The following is a 19,561-nucleotide window of genomic DNA, read 5'->3' as shown; positions in this document are numbered from 1 at the left end:
GTGACACTTTGGTTCACAGCCCACACTCAATCCACTGAGCTACACCAGCCAGGGCTCCAGACTACATTCTTAATCACTAGTGGGCAGGATGGACACTGGAGGAGGCCTAGGGCCCCCTGTGCTGTGAAAGGACAGGGACCCCCCCGCCAAGTCTGGTCCGTAGAGAGCAGCCACACACACAGGTCAGGTCCTGTCACGGCAACTTGTGCCGACAGCTGCTGACCGAAGAAGAGGTTTTAAACCCTGGTTGCTGGCTCTCTGTTTGAAAGCAGTATGTGTTACCAGCCAAGTCCAGAGCTGCTCCAGCCCTGGGGTTGTGTGACAGCGACAGACGCGGTGTGGCAGGTCGCTGCGGCCCTCGTCGAGGGAGACGGGAGAGAGGAGCGGCGGGGCCTCGTCCATGAGCCTCCCGCTCAGCAGCTCCCCGCTGTGTCTGCCCCTGTCCCCATCACCCTCTTCATGCCCACAGGCTGCCCAAGTACTCCTGCCAGTTCATTGAAATGTGCCTGATGGTGACGGCCGACCATGGGCCCGCCGTGTCTGGAGCCCACAACACCATCATCTGTGCCCGGGCTGGGAAGGACCTGGTCTCCAGCCTCACCTCGGGGCTGCTCACCATCGTGAGTACTGTCGCCCTGGGAGGTGCTGGGCCACGGCAGGGTCCTGGGAGGAGCCCTGGGGAGGGAGAGCCCGTGTTGGGGCTGTTTGGGCCACGCCAGACCGGGCTACGAAGCAGAAGGAGGCTCACAGCTCAGGGCAGCACGGGCTTGCTTCTCCTGCAGGGGGACCGGTTTGGGGGTGCCCTGGATGCTGCGGCCAAGATGTTCAGCAAAGCCTTTGACAGTGGCATCATCCCCATGGAGTTTGTGAACAAGATGAAGAAGGAAGGAAAGCTGATCATGGGCATTGGTCACCGGGTGAAGTCGGTAGGTGGTTCTCCTTAAGGAGCGGGGTCTGCGGGCTTGAGGGGTACGAGATAGCATCAGTTTCGTCAAGAGCACCCAGGCCCTCATCCTCAGCGTGCAAAGCTTCGGATGTGTTGACAGGGGCCAACGTTATAAGACACACTGCCTCTAAACAGTTTTTGTTGCATTCAGTTGTGTGAAAATATAAGGTAAAAACTCATGAGCCTTGTAGGAGAAGGGACTGAGGTCAGGGTCAGGTGGACGTATGACTCACCTGAGGCTCTCTGCTTGCTGCGGTGACGCACAGTTCCAGAAACCTTCCAGCAGCAAAGGTTGGTTTCTTACTCACCCCACCCACTGCGGGTTGCCTGCGGCCCTGTTCTCTGTCCTCTGCACTGGAGCAGCAGCCCCGACCTTGGGAAGCAGTTGTGGCAGAGCCACGTGAAAGCTCTTAAAGCTTCTGCTTGGGAGCTGTACGGCTCACCTCGCTAGAAGTTCACTGGCGAAAGGAGGTCTCGTGGTTAAGTCTGACATGACCGGGGTAGGAAGAGCAATAATATCAGGGGGGGCTTGGTTAGTGGAGGTCAGGCGGTGAATATTCAGCCGGTTGATGGAGACTCCCACAGGGCAGGTAGTTGTGCGTGTGTCCTAGCAGCGAGCTGTGTTCGGAAATCAAAGGGAAAGACAAGAGGTAGGGAGGGCTGCTCGGGGCCTTATAGGGACAGCTCCTTACAGGGCCCTTTGCCTTGGGGTCCTTGGTCCTGTGGCTCTAGACATGTCATCCAGCCGGTCACTCTGCTGGTCTAGACAGGGCATATGACTCACATTCATACCTCGGGGTCCTTGACTCAGTCACCTTGGCAGCCCTGTCCTTCCTCCTGATGCTCACTGATTGTATTCCCTGCCTCCCGGCTCTGAAAGCCGTGCGTGCTCGTTACAGGGGACTCGGAAAATGTAGAGAAGTATAAAGAAGAAAACAAGGGGGTCGTGCCCGTGATCAATAAGGACACCCCCTGCCAGGCACCCACATGCTCGGCCGGCTCCGGACAGCCAGCCCTCCAGAGACTGTGAGACCAGCAAGGGCTGCGCTAGAGCCAGGGGAGGTGGCTAGTTCAGGGGGACTTTCCTTGCAGGCTCTTCAGAACCTTGCTGGGCCACCCCCAGCTCCCAGGCAGATAGCATCTCTCCAGTCCACCTGGTGTAGGGCCTGTTTCCGAGGGAACATCGGACCCGCACGGCGCACTCCATCCTCCAGGCTCCTTCCTTTCTGGAGTCCATTCCGATCTAGGGCGTGTTTGCCGAGGGCTGAGGACACGGTGGCCCTGGGTTTGGGCGCGTGCACAGTCCGTCTCACTCCCTCACCGACAGATCAGTGTTCGGTGTGGGTCTCTTAACAGGTGGTTCGTCTCTGTCCATGGCAGGTCCAGAGTTTTTCCTAAAATCTCAGGGTGCTTGCTTAGTGTGGAACTTGGTTACGCTTGACCAGGCTGCTGAGCTGGTAGGCAACATGGGTAGCGACTAGAACCTCAGACCTCTGGTTAGGGAGCCCCCTGCTCCCTAACACAGCAGGACCCGTGGCCAGCTCAACATCTCCAAGTCTTTCAGTTCTTTGCCTGTAGCTTAAAAGAGAGAACCTAGCCCTGGTTGGGTGGCTGAGTTGGTTGGAGCATTGTTCTGAGCACCAAAAAGTTGCAGATTTGATCCCCGGTTGGGACGTGTAAGGGAGGCAATCAGTCAGTGTTTCTCACACTGATGTGTGTGTCTCTCTCTCTCCCTCTCTCTCTCTCTCTGTCTCTCCCCGCCCCCACTTCCCCTCCCCTTCCCACCCTCTCTCTCTCTCAAATCAATAAACATATCCTCGGGTGACAATTTTTTTTAAGTTTTTTAAAAGAGAGAGAACGTAAAAGGCTGTTTTGAGTTGAGGCCCAAATGAAACACAAGAGGACTTTAAAAACCCTAAGCCCCGATGTCGTAGTCTGTTGTTCTGTGGAGTCCTGTGTGTGGGCCTGGTCCCTGGCACACACCTGGACGTGAGACGTGCGGTGGTGTCTGCCTGGGCCACGAGCAGGACCGACTTCTCAACGGCAGTGCCCGAGGGGGTTCCTCTGTAACTTTGAGTCACTTTCCAGATAAACAACCCAGATATGCGCGTGCAGATCCTCAAAGATTACGTCAAACAGCACTTCCCCGCCACCCCGCTGCTCGACTACGCGCTGGAAGTGGAAAAGATCACCACCTCGAAGGTAAGCGTGTCCCTGACTCCTGAGTCACAGCTTCGGGTGAATTGCTTCGGGGAAATGAGACAGCCAGCTTACCCGTTGGCTGTGTAGCTACAATTCAACCTGGTTTTCTGGACGTTTTATTTCTGATACCTAACTAAGTTCAGCAGATAAATGCGAAGGGTCACCCGGGTGTGCCCAGTCCTTCGCTAGACATTGAGGACTGAACTCAGTAAGACGGTCTCTGCTGACCAGCTGGGATGTGCTGGTGGGAGATTTTGAGAGGTGGTCAGAGTGTGGAGTGTAATAGGACTGGTGATGACTTATAAGGGAGAAAATGAGAAGTCCGGAAGAATGCTTTGAATGTCTTTGCCTTCCCAGAAACCAAATCTGATCCTGAACGTAGACGGTTTCATCGGAGTCGCCTTTGTAGACATGCTCCGAAACTGCGGGTCCTTCACCCGGTGAGCTCCACGGCCCTGTCACGCTTCTTCGGAACCGGGACTGGTTTTTGTGGTTCCCTCCCAGCCCTCATAGCAGTGCACTGTCGAGCATTTAGGAAACTGGGAGGGGTGTAAAAAGAACAAAAATTGCCTCTCCCACCACCCAGAACACCCCTCTGTCCTGCACTTGGAAGTCAGAGAGAGCTGGTTTGGTCGTGCTGTGCAAGGGAGAGGGTGGCCGTGCGAGCCGTTGTAAAACTGCACGTCGGTTGTGTGTTGCAGGGAGGAAGCTGATGAGTATATTGACATCGGAGCCCTCAACGGCATCTTTGTGCTGGGAAGGAGTATGGGCTTCATCGGTGAGTTCACTGTTACTGTCTTCAGGGTTTCATTAGGGTGGGTTTTTTACCCCCTGGTCCAGCTACACCACTTAACTCATGTGCGTTCTTCAAACGAGGCATCACATCGACTTCATCTTTATTCCTAATCCTTCCTTTCTTACTTCCACTTCCCCCCTTGCCTTGGTTCCTTTGTCCTTCGAGATGACTTCTATTGCGAACCCAACAAAATACAATTGATTCCCACACTTCCCTTTTTTACCAAGCCTGGCACCTGCCTGTGGAATGGGTCTGGATTCACTTCCCCATTTCTTTGTATCTCCTTTTTGTATTGAGAAAGATTTCCCTCTCTCATCCTTTTTCCTTCACTGAACTTGAACAAATTCACAAACTCTTAATAAAAAAAATGCATTTGCTCCATTTTAGGGCACTATCTTGATCAGAAGAGGCTGAAGCAGGGCCTGTATCGTCACCCATGGGATGACATTTCGTATGTTCTCCCGGAACACATGAGCATGTAACTGAGCCAGCAACCCCGCCGCGGTAAAGTGAAGGCGACTCCTCCCTCGGGAAGTGGCGTGCAGACAGCTGGCACTGGAGCTTTCTGTAGGGTGGGCCTGGCGTGTGAACCGCCGCTGGTGGGCAGGCTCTGGAGCCCAGCACCCACAGGCTAACACACACGCAGAAGCTTACTTCTTTTTTTTTTTTATAAGCGTAGAAATAAAAACCAAGCCAATACTTGTGACATTTGCTCTGCTACTTGCTGTATTTATTACATAAAAGCATCTAAGCACTGTCAGGATAGTGTTTTTCCTCGTTGTAGGGCTTTCTGATGTTGCTTTCTTTTTTCCATTAGTTAAAATTTTTTTTCCTTGACAGAAGGGAATGAAACTTTTAAGACCTCAAGATATTATACACTTAAAGCACCCCTGATGTCTTGTTTTTCCACTTCCCTTTTTCCTGCTCATATAACATAAAGAGCATCGTATTAATCCGATCTGTTTATGATCTATCTGTTTGTATGTTCTGTGTTAAGGGTTTGTTTGGTATCTCACTGAAATGTTCCATGTTGCAGACCAAAGTCTGCTTACGTCAGGGGGTTGAGACCATTGAATCCTTAGCTCTTGTCACAAAATATGTGGAGTAGTAATTTAAAATGTAAAGTTGTAACATACATATGTTTAAAATGGAAACACAAAGCAAAAAGCTGTGAAATGTCTTGAGTCTTATGTTCTGTGTGTTCATGCAACTGACTTGTCTTGTCTCTTCCTGAAGTTGTGGGTCCAAGGACTCCTCTCCAGCCAGTTTGCATCTGTGATCCAGAAAGATTCCGGGCAGCTGCCACCTCAGTCTCTTCTCTGTATTATCATAGTTTGGTTTGAATAAACTATATAGTAACAGTAATACCGACTGCTGTCTCATGTCATACACACCCCTTCATCTCTGTTCCCCTGAACTGTACTTTCTAATTTTACTACATGTAGTTTTTAAAAAGTTAATCTACCTCTTTATTTTTAAGGGATTAAAACACTATTTCCAAAAACAAAACACCCACCCCTACATCTGCACCCCCACTCTTTCTCAGTGAGTGGGAACCAAAGCTCTACCCACTGGATAACTCGAGCCAACAACTCAGGAGTCCTGTACTTCTCTGTCGGGTTGACAAATCCTGTCAATCTATCCTGTTTAAAAATAGTTTAAGTATAACTGGCATTAGTTTCAGGCATATGACATAATTTGACATTTGTATACACAGTGAAATAATCACCACAATAAGTATAGTTATCATTCAGTTTCCCCTTTATTTATTCCTCTGATGGGTCCCTATCTGGTGTGCTAACTTGTGCCCCTAGTTCTGCTTTTGACCTCTCACAGTCCATTCTCCATGCAGCCACCGGTGATGTTTTTAAAAACATCTGATGCACTTGCTTTAAACCCAAAAGTGGCTTTTGGTCATCTTTTTAAGGAGTAAACGGAACGGTGTAGCTATGGGTCAAGCACTACAAAACATCAAGCATCTCATTTAATTCTCCCAGCCATCTTCCAAGATACATGATATTACCGTTCTCAGAAGACAATGAATTTACAGATAATAGGTAACCTGCACACCCTCATTCATGAGTTGCGTTCCCAACTTATCCATAAGTTGGGGCTCAGTCTGAAACCTTTCAGAAATTTACTCCAAAGCCATTTAAACCTTTACATAAAAATTCTACGTTGCCACCCAAGACACGAACAATGGGTGATGGTCTACAGTGGCTTTTTACAAAATGCCCACGATGAAGAGAATGCTACTCAACGTTAGGAAGACAGGCCATTGCCCACTGACAGTGGGTAGCAGACCTCAGGACGAGAGCTAAGTGGTAGTCAGCTTACCCAACGTGGGACCGAGTCGGGCGGGCGCGGTGGCGCATGCGCAGACCCCTCTGCCGGCTGGCCCCGCCCAGCGTCCACTATTTATTCCCAGAATTCCTCTGTGTCGCCCCACAACGGCTGGACCGTTCAGAGACTGCGGCGGCCCGGCGCGGCAGCGTCAAGATGGCGGCTGCGGCAGTAGCGGCGGCGGCCGCAGCAGCCGCAGCAGCATCTCTGCAGGTCCTGGAGATGGAGAACATGGAAACAGCTGCCGCCGGCTCCGCGGGGCTGGCCGCCGAAGTCAGGGGCAGCGGGACGGTGGACTTCGGGCCCGGGCCCTGCTTATCTGTCATGGAGGCGAGCGGGGGCGATCCGGGCCCCGAGGCCGAGGATTTCGAGTGCAGCTCTCACTGCTCAGAGCTGTCGTGGAGGCAGAACGAGCAGCGGCGCCAGGGCCTCTTCTGCGACATTACCTTGTGCTTCGGCGGTGCCGGAGGCCGCGAGTTCCGTGCCCACCGTTCGGTGCTGGCCGCGGCCACCGAGTATTTCACGCCCCTGCTGTCGGGTCAATTCTCTGAGTCCCGCTCAGGCCGAGTGGAGATGCGCAAGTGGAGCTCCGAGCCTGGACCCGAACCCGACACCGTGGAAGCCGTTATCGAATACATGTACACCGGACGCATCCGCGTCAGCACGGGCAGTGTGCACGAGGTGCTGGAGTTGGCCGACAGGTAGGCAGGGGGACTTAAGTGACGCAGGGGAGGTGAGAGGTGGTGACGCTGGCCTCCCTCCCGAGGTCCGCAACCAGGGACAGCGCAGGTTGGGAGGGCAGTGCCTACGGGTGGGCTTGAGTGAACCCTGAGACACTGGATTCGTTTGATTCTGAGTGCCTGCTGTGTGGCGGCTTCAGCGCTGGACGCTGAGGATGCAGCCGGCCAGTCCAGTGAGGGCCACTTGCCCTGGCAGAACTCAGATTCCAGATGGAGGAACAAAGGCAATGGAAAACAAAGCCCCCCATCTTCTAAGTGTGGTGTTGACGTTAAAAAGGGATGAAAGGTGGGGCAGGGGATGAAAGGATACTGACCGGTTAGAGGAAATACCTTTCTGAGTAGGTGACGCTTAAACCGACCTCTGTACGGCAAAGATGGGGAATGAACATTCCAGGCAAATACCGCAGAGGCCCTCAGGCAAGATCGAGCTTGGCGCAGAGAACTAAAGAAAAAAATCAGTGGGGCTGAAACAGTGGGTGAGGGAGAGAAGGGTGTGTGAAATGCGTTGGTATAAGAGATTTGGATTTTCTGGGTGATGGGAAGCTGGGTAAAGAAGTTATCTGATTTAATTTTTTTAGGATTTTATTTATTTATTTTCAGAGAGAGAGGAAGTGAGGGAGAAGAGAGGGAGAGAAACATCGATGTGTGATTGCCTCTCACATGCTCCCAACCTGGCCCGCAACCCAGGCATGTGCCCTGACTGGGAATCAAACCAGTGACCCTTTGGTTCGCAGGCCCAAGTTCAATCCACTGAGCCACACCAGCCAGGGCTGATTTAAATCTTTTTAAAGATTACTCTGCTGCTGTGGAAAATGGATTGTAGGGGGCAGGGAGGAATGCCCCAGAAACTGGTTAGGAGGCAGGTGAATGCCATTTATAGAGATGGGAGGAGCCTGCTTGGGCAGCATTATGTTTCAGATACAGTATTTTAACAAATACCTATTGAGGACCTATTATACACCTGAGCCGACACTGGGTTCTAAGGTGCTGGGAGTTGAACGGTGAACAAAACAGACAGAAAGGCCCTTTCCTCATTGCACTTGCATTGGGAGATGGACAATAAATGAGATAGCACATCAGGTGATTGTCATGGCTATGATGAAAGATAGAACGTGACATACAGAAACTGCTGGTGGAGCCCTGGCTGGTGTAGCTCAGTGGATTGAACTTGGGCTTGTGAACCAAAGGGTCACTGGTTTGATTCCCAGTCAGGGTACATCCCTGGGTTGCAGGCCAGGTCCCCAGTAGGAGGGCATGTGAGAGGCAACCACACATTGATGTTTCTCTACTCTTTCTCCCTTTCTTTCTCTCTAATGAATATAAATGAATAAAATCTTTTTAAAAATGCTGGTGGAGAGAAACTTTTTTTTTACAGTGAATAGACAATCCTTACAAAGAGGACGTTTTGCAAAAAACCAAAGGAGGCAAGGTGAATCGGTGTTTCATGCGGGGACAGAGGTGTAAAGGCCCCGAGGTGGGGCTTGTCTGGGTGGTGAAGAATAGCAGGAGGCCACTGTGGCCGGATCAAAGGGATGGGGAAGGAGAGCAGGAGAGGCCTCCGTGTGGTGATGGGAATGGACCCGGATCCCAAGGGCCTTGTCGGCCTGTGGCAGGACTTGAACTCTTACTGTGCATGAGATGGGAAGCTTTGAGGCAGAGGGATGATGCAGTACAATTTGAAGAATTCTGCTTGTTGAAAAAAGAAGGGGGCCGCGGGGAAGGGGCCGCGCTCGGGGAGACGCAGAGAGCCCAGGTCCGGAAGTTGCTGCGTTGGTGGCGGAGACTTGGATCGAGGAGAGAGAGGAGTAAAGGTGATGACAAGTGTTTCAGTCCTGTCTGCATTTTGAAGACAGGAGGAGATGAATTTGCTGATGGATGGATTAGATGTGGGGTATGAGGGAAAAGCTGCTAGTTTTTGGCCCAAGTGGTTGGAAAGTTGGAGTTGTTATTTAACATGTGGAAGACTGCAGGAAAGCAAGTTTGGGAGGGAGATCAGGAGTTTGGTTTGGGTCCAGATGTCTGAGTAGCGGGTGGATATTAGCGCACTGGGAGCTAGAGATTGGGAGGGAATTAGCGGATAGATGATCATTAAAGCTGTGGGATTGGATGGAATTTCTTAGGAAGAGCGTGTGTGTAAAGAAGCGAAGGGGCAGGACTGAGCCCCCGGGTTCTCCAGAACGTCAGAGAGGAACCAGCAGAGGAGACTCATCCCACGAAACCTAGAAAGGAAGGGTGTCCGGGAGGGAGCAGCCAGCCCTGTCAGCCCCGTCAGTCATAAATGGTCATTGACATCAGCGATGGGTCCTTGATGGCATTCGTTGACAAGAACCATTTAAAAATTTTTTAAAATTTATTGTTGTTGTGGTCTTTTTTAGAAGAAGGAAGAGAAAGACATTAATTTGTTGTTTCACTTATTTATGCATTCATTGGTTCATTTTTTTTTTAAAGATGTTATTTATTTTTTAGAGAGGGGAAGGGAGAGAAACATTGATTGATCGGTTGCCTTTTGCATGTCTCCGATGAGGGGGGACCTGGCCCGCAACCAAGGCATGTGCCCCGACCAGGAATTGAACCCATGAGCCCTCAGTTGGCAGGCTGGTACTCAACCCACTGAGCTATACTAGCCAGGGCCACTGGTTGATTCTTCTGTGTGTCTTGACCTGGAATCAAACCTACAGCTTTGGCATAGCAGACAACACTTCTAACCAACTGAGCTACCCTGTCAGGGCTTTTTTAAAATACATTTTTAAATTGATTTTAGAGAGAAGAGAGGGAGAGAAAAAGGTCAATTTGTTATTCAACTCAGTTATGCATTCATTGGTTGATTTTTGTATGTGCCCTGATGGGGCTGAAACCCCAAACCTTGGCTTATCGGGAGGACACTAACCATCTGACCTACCCAGACAGGGACAAGAGCCATTTAGATTAGGTCTTGCTGCAAAGAGGGTAAGAAAAATGATATACACGGAAATGTTTGGGGAGGAGTCCAGGGGGGTCTTTTTTCTCCCTCTCAGAGATGGAGGGTATTAGAGCATGTTTGTGTGCTGATGAAAAATGAATCAGTAAAAGAGGAGAAATTGATGTTACAGGAGTGGGGAAATAATTGCAGGAGCAAAGTCCTTGAAACCAAGAAGGGGGTAGAAGCCATATTAAAAGAGGACGCGTTGGACTGGGGAGGCAGGGTTAGGATAAAGCTGTGGGCAGCTTGGGCGGTGGGACGATGAAGCTTCCGCCTGATGGCTTCCCTTTCCTCAAAGTAGTGTGGGGCCGGGCAGTCCATTGGGGGGGGGGGGCGGCAGGTACAGATCTGAGGGGGCTGCGGAGGAGGGTGAACAACAGTGGGTATCCAAGGCTCACTGCATTCACTCATGTTGTGTTTGCTTCTGTCAGTGAGCGGGTGTTTTCCAGATTTTTCTCTGCTTTACTGGGGAGTCGGGGGTGAGGGGGAGGAGAAAACACCCCAGGCAATTTACTTAAAATTCTAACTCCTCTCCATCTGTCAGCTGCCGAGCAGCTGCCTTGTGTTGAGCACTGTTCACAGTGCCTGGCCGGCATCACATCTGATCTAATCAGCTCTGGGGCAGGATCCCTCTCCCTACCCACCCCCCAGTTACTCTGTTGGTCATACCTACCTTGCAGGGGACTTACAATGTAAATAACAGGAAGTGCAGTATATGATGCCCATCACATGGCAAATACCTCGTATATGCTATTGTTTTCATGGAACATTGTTTCCAAACACTTGTCCAAGGGGGTATCTATTAGAATTACCTGGAGTGCCTGACAAATAGAGGAGCTGGAGGAGGGGTTGGAGCCTGGGAACCTAGGGACCCTGCACCCAGGCATGTTTGAGAGCCACTAGAGCTCTCACCACTCCACCATGTCTCTGCCTTATGTCTAAGATGGTATCTTCCCTGAAGAGGAGGAAGGGGGCCTGTCTTAACCATCTTTATGTCATTGTAAGATAGCATCATTCATGGTCATTGGCAGGAATTCAAAGCCAACAGGACTCCCCAGTTTGGGGTGCGGTGAAGAAGAAAACTATTCAGTGCTAAACAGCTCTGCTGTGCTACAGCACAGCTGTGAACACAGCGAGGGCTGTGCAACAGCTCACTTGCCATACAGCGCGGCTGTGAGCCGTGGGGCCAGGCCCCTTTCCAAATAGACAGCTCTGCTCCCTGATGGTCTGCTTTGTGCTGCTCTAGTCTGATCCTTTCTGAGCAGCTCCTGGGCTGATGCTTTCTGAGCTGCCGTTTAGTGAGACATCTTTGGTGTTTCAGCTCAGCCAAGGACACGCGGGTTCCAGTGGGAAAGGAAAGGAAAGTGTGCGCTCAGAGTGGGAAGGAAGCTGGCTTATATGGACAGAAGTCCCTGTCTCTGGTCCCTGATTGATCTATCTTCATGCAAATGAAGACTTCAAATCTTCACAGTTTAATTGGTCCAAAAGACACTGTCCTGATTGGTCAGAATGGAGCCATCCTGGTGGCTGGACCCGCATGGTTCTGATTGGATGGGGAATGCCTCAGTCCTATTGGTTGACAGAGGATTCCAGGAACTCCTTTATAATGGCTGGCTCGGGTGGCAGAAACACTGGGCAGGCCTCTCCCTCAAGTGCACTTTGTGTGAGAGGCTCCTGTGTAGAAACGGCTGCTAGGCTCTGTTTTAAAAATTTTAGCCCAGTTAGCCACCAGGAGCCTTCTCTTAGTGTGTATTGTCTGTTTCTGGGTTCACAATAGTTGTGATAACCATAATAACAAGTGGTTACTGAATTAGAGAGGCCTGAACTGATAACGTCACCCTCAAGGTTCTCAGTGCTGGGGACTGGCTCTTTTTGAAGACGTGGTCACAGATTGACTACTGAATTCTGCCGTATTGAAAGGTTTGGCCAAAGCTGTTGGTGAGTTTTTTTCTTTTCTTTCTTTTTTTTTCATTATTTATTTATTTATTTATTTATTTATTTATTTTAAATGTTATGAGGTAACATAGTTGTTGTTTTTAAGATTTTATTTATTTCTAGAGAGGGAAGGGGGGGTAGAGAGAGAGAGAGAGAAAGAGAGAAACATCAATGTGTGGTTGCTGGGGGTCACGGCCTGCAACCCAGGCATGTGCCCTGACTGGGAATCGAGCCTGTGATGCTTTGGTTCGCAGCCCACGCTCAATCCACTGAGCTATGCCAGCCAGGTCTTTCTTTTTTTAAAATTTCACTTCAGCCCTGGCAGGTGTGGTTCAGTGGATTGAGTGCCAGCCTGCAAACCAAAGGGCCACTGGTTCTGTTCCCAGTCAGGGCACAGGCCTGGGTTGTGGGCCGGGTCCCCGCTGGGGGCACATGACAGGCAACCACACATTGGTGTTTCTCTTTCTCCTTCTCTCCCCTCTCTAAAAATAAATAAATAAAATATTTTTTTAAAGATTATTTATTTATTTTTTAGAGAGGGAAGGGGGGAGAGAGAGAGAGGGAGAGAGAGAGAGAGGGAGGGAGAGAGAGAGGGAGGGAGGGAGAGAGAGAGAGAGGGAGAGGGAGAGAAAGAGAGAGAGAGAGAAACATCAATATGCTGTTGCTGGGGGTTCTGGCCTGCAACCCAGGCATGTGCCCTGGCTGGGAATCGAACCTGGGACACTTTGGTTCCCAGCCCGCACTCAATCCACTGAGCTACGCCAGCCAGGGCAAATATTTTAAAAAATAAAATAAAATTTAACTTCAAACAAATTTAGTAGGCAATTTCTAGTCAGTTACATGCCAAACCACGCTTTTTTTTTTTTTAAACCTGTACTGTCCTATACATTTTTGTGTGTGTGTCCTACACACACAACTTTTTTTTATTGTTGTTTTATTTCCTGGCTTCTTCAGATGTTTGGGTTTGTTTTGTCGCCCCTGCTTTTAATGGGAATGCAGCTTGGCCCACAGTGCTCCCACACTCCCCAGCACCCTCCCTTCGCTTGCTGACCCCGAAGGAAGGTCAAGTGGAGCAGTGATCTAAACCTCTGACGTGAAACCTTCACTGCTGTCGCTTCTGATGCTTGAGCAAACAGCCTCTGAGCCACAGTTCCTATGTGATGCAGTCAGTGCTTAAAGTCTCTTCACCGAGACAGCCAAGAAGAGAGGCTGCTAACTGGCTAGGGCTTAGGGCAGGATGGCATAGGCAAGTTTGAATTGGGATTCGCCTTTGCCAAGAGCAAATTAAAGTGAAAATGAAGTATGGGACTGTTGTACTTTATTAAAGTGGATGTTCTAGAAAACCTTACATAATTTAAAAATTCCACTGTGTGTATATTAGATATATTACATATAATATATAATTTTATACAAACTAACACAAATAACTTAAAACAGATCGTATATAAAGATGGTTTTATATATGCTTGTAAACATACTTTTCAGCATAATCCATTTTAATTTGGGAGGATTTGCTTTTATTCAGATATTGTACATAAAGTGAAATGAAGCTGACCATTTCAGTTTGTATAACTCAGATGCTCTCAAAATGCAACCACTATATTTATGCACATTTGAAAATTAATCTTTCTTTTTCTTGATTTTAGGTTCCTGTTAATTCGTTTAAAAGAATTTTGTGGAGAATTTCTTAAGAAAAAACTTCATCTCTCCAACTGCGTGGCCATCCATAGCTTAGCTCACATGTATACCCTGAGCCAGCTTGCTCTGAAAGCTGCCGACATGATTCGGAGAAATTTCCACAGAGTGATCCAGGACGAGGAGTTCTATACTTTACCTTTCCACCTTATTCGAGACTGGCTGTCAGACTTGGAAATTACAGTTGATTCCGAAGAGGTTCTCTTTGAAACAGTTTTGAAGTGGGTTCAGAGAAACCCTGAAGAGAGGGAGCGATACTTTGAAGAACTGTTTAAATTGCTCAGATTGTCCCAGATGAAACCTACTTACCTAACTCGGCACGTCAAGCCAGAGAGGCTGGTGGCCAACAATGAAGTCTGTGTCAAGCTGGTGGCCGACGCGGTGGAGAGGCACGCCCTGAGAGCGGAGAACATACAGTCGGGCACGTTCCAGCATCCCGCTTCCCACGTCTCGTTGTTGCCTCGCTATGGGCAGAACATGGACGTGATCATGGTCATTGGGGGCGTGTCAGAAGGAGGGGACTATTTAAGTGAATGCGTAGGGTATTTTGTTGATGAAGACAGATGGGTCAACCTGCCCCACATTCATAACCACCTGGACGGACATGCAGTGGCGGTGACAGATTGCCACGTGTATGTTGCTGGATCGATGGAACCAGGGTTCGCAAAAACTGTGGAAAGGTATAACCCAAACTTTAACATATGGGAACATGTGTGTAGTCTGATGACAAGGAAGCATTCTTTCGGACTGACGCAAGTCAAAGGGAAGCTCTATAGCATTGGAGGACATGGCAACTTTAGTCCTGGCTTCAAAGATGTCACTGTTTATAATCCCGAGCTTGATAAGTGGCACAACTTGGAATCGGCACCAAAGATTCTTCGAGACGTCAAAGCACTAGCCATTGAAGACAGGTTTGTGTACATCGCCGCCCGCACTCCTGTGGACCGGGACACCGAAGATGGACTGAGGGCTGTCATTACTTGCTATGACACGGAGACTCGACAGTGGCAGGATGTGGAATCTTTGCCGCTTATTGACAATTACTGCTTTTTCCAAATGTCCGTGGTCAATTCAAACTTTTACCAGACCGCATCATGCTGTCCCAAGAGTTATTCTTTGGAAAATGAAGAAGCAGTCAGAAAGATCGCCAGTCAAGTTTCCGACGAGATCCTTGAAAGCTTACCTCCAGAAGTCCTAAGCATCGAAGGAGCAGCCATCTGCTATTACAAGGATGACGTCTTCATTATCGGAGGCTGGAAGAACAGCGACGACATCGACAAGCAGTACCGGAAGGAAGCCTACCGGTACTGCGCGGAGAGGAAGCGGTGGATGCTGCTCCCCCCCATGCCGCAGCCTCGGTGTCGGGCCACGGCCTGCCACGTGAGGATCCCGTACCGGTACCTGCACGGCACGCAGAGATACCCTATGCCTCAAAACTTAATGTGGCAGAAAGACCGGATCAGACAGATGCAAGAAATACATCGGCACGCCCTGAACATGAGGCGAGTGCCCAGCTCTCAGATCGAGTGCTAGGTTCTCGAATACGTGCAGCCTAAGACGGTTCCACCTGATTCGTGAGGGTGGAGATATCCAGACTGTTACTTGAAAAAGTATGTTGATAACTTATTTTCTACAGGAATTGATTGTTGCCTCCTATAAAGGAAATGTAGTTGAAACCGGAAGACTGGGAAACTCAGTACGTGGTCATTTTTGTTAGCTTGCAGCCTTTCTGTGTCTGCGGTCTCTGTCTCTGGTTGGTGTGTATGTGCTAGCCAACAAACAAGATCTCATTAAAGACAAGTGGGAAAACCAGGTGTAGTGACTTGGCTTGTTTTCTGCCAAGAAGTTCTGACCCCTTTGTCTTAGGGACTTAGGTGTTGAACATGCTTTAAGCACCACTTTTATTTGCACATTTACCTTGGTGCTTCTTTTCATTTTCTCCTGAATGGTTGGTTTTGACAAGATAGGAACTTACCCATGGAACCCTCATCTGCCTCGTAAGAGGTCTGTGCAGCAGACTGAACGTTGAAGGGAGAAGCACAATATTTCAGCAAGATGGCTTTAGAATGTTTGCATTGATATTTTGTTTATCCAGAAATGCTCTTCTGTTTCCTTCCAGAGAAGAGATGACTGATGAGGAATTTGTGATTGGCTCATGCATTTTTTTGAATATTTTTCATTTCTCTAGCAACCAAGTTATCAACTTCAAGCTATCACTCTGAGGTGATGGTAGTTGGCAAAAGTATTGATCTTTAACTGATTGAATACAGAGGACATTATATATATGAAATTCACTTCTCTGACAAGTATTAGTGTAGACCAAGAAATCAAAGGCATTAAAACATTTTTAAATAGTTTCTTCAGGAGTTGCAGGCTTATTGGAGGATAAGTTAATGAGTGTAAATAAATAATGCCTATGACAATCGACACTCAATGCCTTCAATTTTAAATTTTGCCCTAATACATATTTAATAGAATCCTCATTTCTTTCTAAAGTAAACTTTTATTTTAAATGGGAAGGAAATAACAATTTGGAGAAATGTTGCTAAAGAGAAGCCTTACTGTTTCTCAGCCCCGATGGTTGTGTTACATCCAGTTGCCCTAGACCTTTTTTTTAATGAGAGTGTATTTGAGCCTTAAGTGACCACTAGGCGGGGAGCGAGACCTCAGATGCTCCCCAGTCACCCTGGACTTTCAATGAAACTTAACCTGAGCCTAGAATATAAAATTTAAGTGCGTAATTCTGGCTCTTCAAAATGTATTACTGTAGTTATCTTTTATTTGTTTTTATGCATTCCTCTGATTCTCTTACACACTCCCAAGCTTTATACAAATTAACACTCAGGTTGACGGTTTTAGCACTCAGCAACTTCTGCTCTTACTGTTTGCAGTGGGGTCCAGTGTATTTTTCTTGTTTTGGTTTTTTTTTGAAAGTCTCTAGTTTCTTAGACATTTCCAGAATACTGTCCTAGAAATTAAATTCTAAGTGATTTTTTTTTGTCGTTCCCTACTCCATTCTGGTTAACCTCCTTATTAGTCATATCAAACATTTAAAAAAAAAAGAAAAAAATACAACCAGAAAGTTTAGCTCTCAGTTTGCTACAAGACTATTCATGCTTAATCCTCGGACTCTATAATAAGAACTTTCCTTAAATTTCCAAATGGATATCCCTGCCGAGTACAGTTTTTCAATAAACACGTTGGAAATCTGCTTTAAAAGCATTTAATGTAGCCCTGGCCACTGGTGTGGTTGGCTGGAGCGCACTCCAGTCCACTGAAAGGCTGTGGTTCCTGGTCAGGGCATGTACCTAGGTTGCGGGTTTGATCCCCAGTCGGGAGACAGTGGATCAATGTTTCTCTGTCTCTCCCTCACGTTCTCTCTTGCCCCTCTTTCCTCTCTCTCTAAAATCAATAAACATATCTTTGAGTGATGATTATATTTTAAAAATAATAAAAACAATTTAGATTGGGGGTAGGAAACTGCAAGTCATATTTCTGTGTGAGGATATAGTATCCTACCCAACCTCAACCATTTTCTCAATTTCTCTGTATTTGTAGTTACTTTAAAAAAAGCCATTGGATCCTGAAAAGTGCAAACTCTTAGTGAGAGGTCTATGCAAGTAAGACAGAAAAGCTCACTGGATGAAGTTCTCATTTCTCTCTGATGGACTGTGCTAGCAAACTTCCTTTTCTTGGTTGTTTAAATAATTCAGCAGCTCACTGGGATGCCAGTTTCTTTCTAGAAGGTGCCATATAAGGATTTAGGGCTGTGTTTTTTTGTGTGTTTTGTTTTGTCTGGTTTTCCGAGACAGTCATGACCAACTTACGTGGAGGGATGTCTGTCTTTCACATGATGTGGCAGAAATTCTAACTCATAAGATTTAGGTATAATCTGGTTTTGAAAACTTGATTGAAATTGTTGTTTTTTAACTTAGCAGGCGGCCCGGGCCACGGGTGGAGAGAGGGGTAAGTGCTTCTGTGCATGGTGACGCACGCGTGCGGGTTTTCCTGACTGCCGGCCTGACTTCCGTGTTTGAGTTCACACGTGTGGTTCCCCACCAATAACTTGTGTTTCTGAAGTATCCGAACTAACTCGTTAATCAGGAAAGAAACCAGATTTGCTTAAATCTGTTCAAGGCTGACATTCTGAAATTCTAAACTGGAAATAACTTCCTGGCATTTCTGGAAAGGTTCTGATTATGAAGAGCCTAAAGTGGCTCTTTGGGGGTGCAGATGTCCTTTTCGGTGAAAACTTACAAAGATTGTGTTTTGCAATTGAAGCAGTTAAAACTACAGCTTTAAAAATACAATGTGTATTTAAGCAAACTTTTTTTTGTTGTTGCTTTTGGTTTTGTGGAAGGAAAAGAGTAATTGATTATATAAAAAGTAACAACTCTACATAACTTTGAGTGAAGCTACTTCTATCTCAGAGTGGATGTCTTTTAACTCTACCTTCCAACCATGGTTTCTTAAAAAATCAGTGGTGTGTATTGAGAATGTCAGTCATGAGCTTAGTGTTTAAGTATCTCATCTGCGGTTATTTGCATGACTAGTCTTGTGTATCTTGGCTTTTGCTGTGCCAATTCAAAAATATTTTGCTAAAAAAAAAATCTCAAAATTAATTGACATCAATTTTGTGTTGATCAGCTGCTTTTGTGTGGTACTTCTGGGACCAAAACATTTTTAAATATTAACTTTAAAAATATAGAACAGTTTGGTGCTGAAAAGATGGTGTTTATGGAAAATTTGTGTGTTTATGTATTTTAAGCTCTTTAGGCTGCTGGTAAGGCAGTTTCTAGGGCACACTTTTCATGTTTCTTGATTAGTGTAGCATGTGGTATGTTTTAAATGCATTACTCTCTGCCTCATTATTCTGTATGAACACTATACTATTGGTAGACAGGTAAGCTAAATTGTGTGTTTTAGTTACTCGGCCTAATCAAGCATAACCAAAGGGACTTTTTGTGCTTTTCTTAAATTAAGCTTAAATAAAAAGGGCATATCGGTCGCATTTCGTGTCTTTTGAAAACAAAGCGTTGTGAAGCATGTCCATCTGCCCACACTGTAAAAATAGGGTGCCTACCGGTTGCTATGTAACTGTAGAATATTTAAGAAACCACTCAGTCTTCTTTATAACTGTCAGACCTTTTGGCACAGTTCATCACTTCAGTTTGTTACTTTGTTGAGAATAGTCCGTTTTTGCTTTTGTTACAATGCTAACACTATAACATGTTCTGGTCACTGGAAACAGCGGAGCTCATCCTTGAGTGATGCAGTTCAATAACACCACCATCACGAGGTGATCGTTTTGCCTCAAGGAATTTAGGGAGCCCAGTACCTGCTGTTTGTCGCTTACCTTTGTGGGGCTTTTGTCTTGCTCTGTATGACAGTGAAGCACATACGATAGAGCACTTGTGAACTTACTCCCCCTGCATAATGCACTCCCAAAAAGTAGCGCCTGCTAGATGTCTGTAGACAGACCTTAGCGTCCCTGCGCTAGGCCCAGCCCATCGAGTGGTTTGTGACACACACACTTAGTTCAGGCTGATGCACAGTGAGGTTTGGGGGCCAGCAGTATCCAAGCCCCCATTCTGCCGAAAGTATAATCCTGATGCTCTCCTGTGAGCTGGGAGATGTGGAATTGTGGAATTCCGGGCACTTGGAGACATCGCAGTGTAAAATAGCTTGTTTTGTGTTCCTGAAGCTCTCTTGTTCTGTGTTCAAGTACTAATGGTCTCACTGTAAGTGCTAAATAAACGTATTTCACTAGAGCTGGTTGTGCACCGTGTGATTTTTCCTGTGTCGGCGTGTACTTTGAACATCCCTTCCTTCCTTCCCTCTCCCTCGTTTGTTCAGCCGTTGGCTCCCTTAAGTTGAACATTTTCCAGTACTCTTACAAGTTTAAACACTGAATTTATTTTAAAAAAAGAATTAATTCTTATTGC

General features: G+C 47.4%; 2 protein-coding genes across 6 annotated transcripts in view; both read left to right on the top strand.

Moving 5' to 3' along the window:
• ACLY (ATP citrate lyase) overlaps positions 1–5,309 on the top strand; it is a 40,206-nt gene extending 34,897 nt beyond the window's left edge. For all 4 annotated transcript variants that reach the window (XM_045836461.1, XM_045836460.1, XM_045836459.1 and 1 more), the window contains 6 exons: positions 470–620; positions 783–926; positions 3,035–3,148; positions 3,506–3,588; positions 3,850–3,926; positions 4,332–5,309. In XM_045836461.1, coding sequence (XP_045692417.1) covers positions 470–620; positions 783–926; positions 3,035–3,148; positions 3,506–3,588; positions 3,850–3,926; positions 4,332–4,426 — 664 coding nt within the window. In that variant the 3' untranslated portion in view covers positions 4,427–5,309. The remainder of the gene's footprint in view (positions 1–469; positions 621–782; positions 927–3,034; positions 3,149–3,505; positions 3,589–3,849; positions 3,927–4,331) is intronic.
• Positions 5,310–6,404: 1,095 nt separating this feature from the next.
• KLHL11 (kelch like family member 11) lies at positions 6,405–19,387 on the top strand. Of its 2 annotated transcripts, XR_006785381.1 has the most exons (3): positions 6,405–6,988; positions 13,568–15,312; positions 17,552–19,387. XR_006785381.1 is itself a non-coding variant. In XM_045836675.1 (2 exons), the coding sequence occupies exons 1-2, from the start codon at positions 6,444–6,446 to the stop codon at positions 15,147–15,149; spliced, it is 2,127 nt and encodes a 708-aa protein (XP_045692631.1). In that variant the 5' UTR covers positions 6,405–6,443; the 3' UTR covers positions 15,150–19,387. The 2 variants fall into 2 exon arrangements, 1 of the variants encoding a protein (XP_045692631.1); XM_045836675.1 differs by having other exon boundaries at positions 13,568–19,387.
• Positions 19,388–19,561: the final 174 nt, after the last annotated feature.

This window comes from Phyllostomus hastatus, unplaced genomic scaffold, assembly GCF_019186645.2.
Source record: "Phyllostomus hastatus isolate PE091 unplaced genomic scaffold, TTU_PhHast_1.1 phas_contig_210, whole genome shotgun sequence".
Lineage (NCBI taxonomy): Eukaryota > Metazoa > Chordata > Mammalia > Chiroptera > Phyllostomidae > Phyllostomus > Phyllostomus hastatus.
Note: the sequence above shows the minus strand (reverse complement) of the source record. Positions and strands in the feature narration are given on the sequence as shown.

Excerpts from the sequence above, each read along its gene's own strand:
- KLHL11 (XM_045836675.1), top strand. The coding sequence starts at position 6,444 with ATGGCGGCTGCGGCAGTAGCGGCGGCGGCCGCAGCAGCCGCAGCAGCA. Across the intron at positions 6,989-13,567 it reads GTGCTGGAGTTGGCCGACAG|GTTCCTGTTAATTCGTTTAA; the intron begins GTAGGCAGGGGG and ends TCTTGATTTTAG.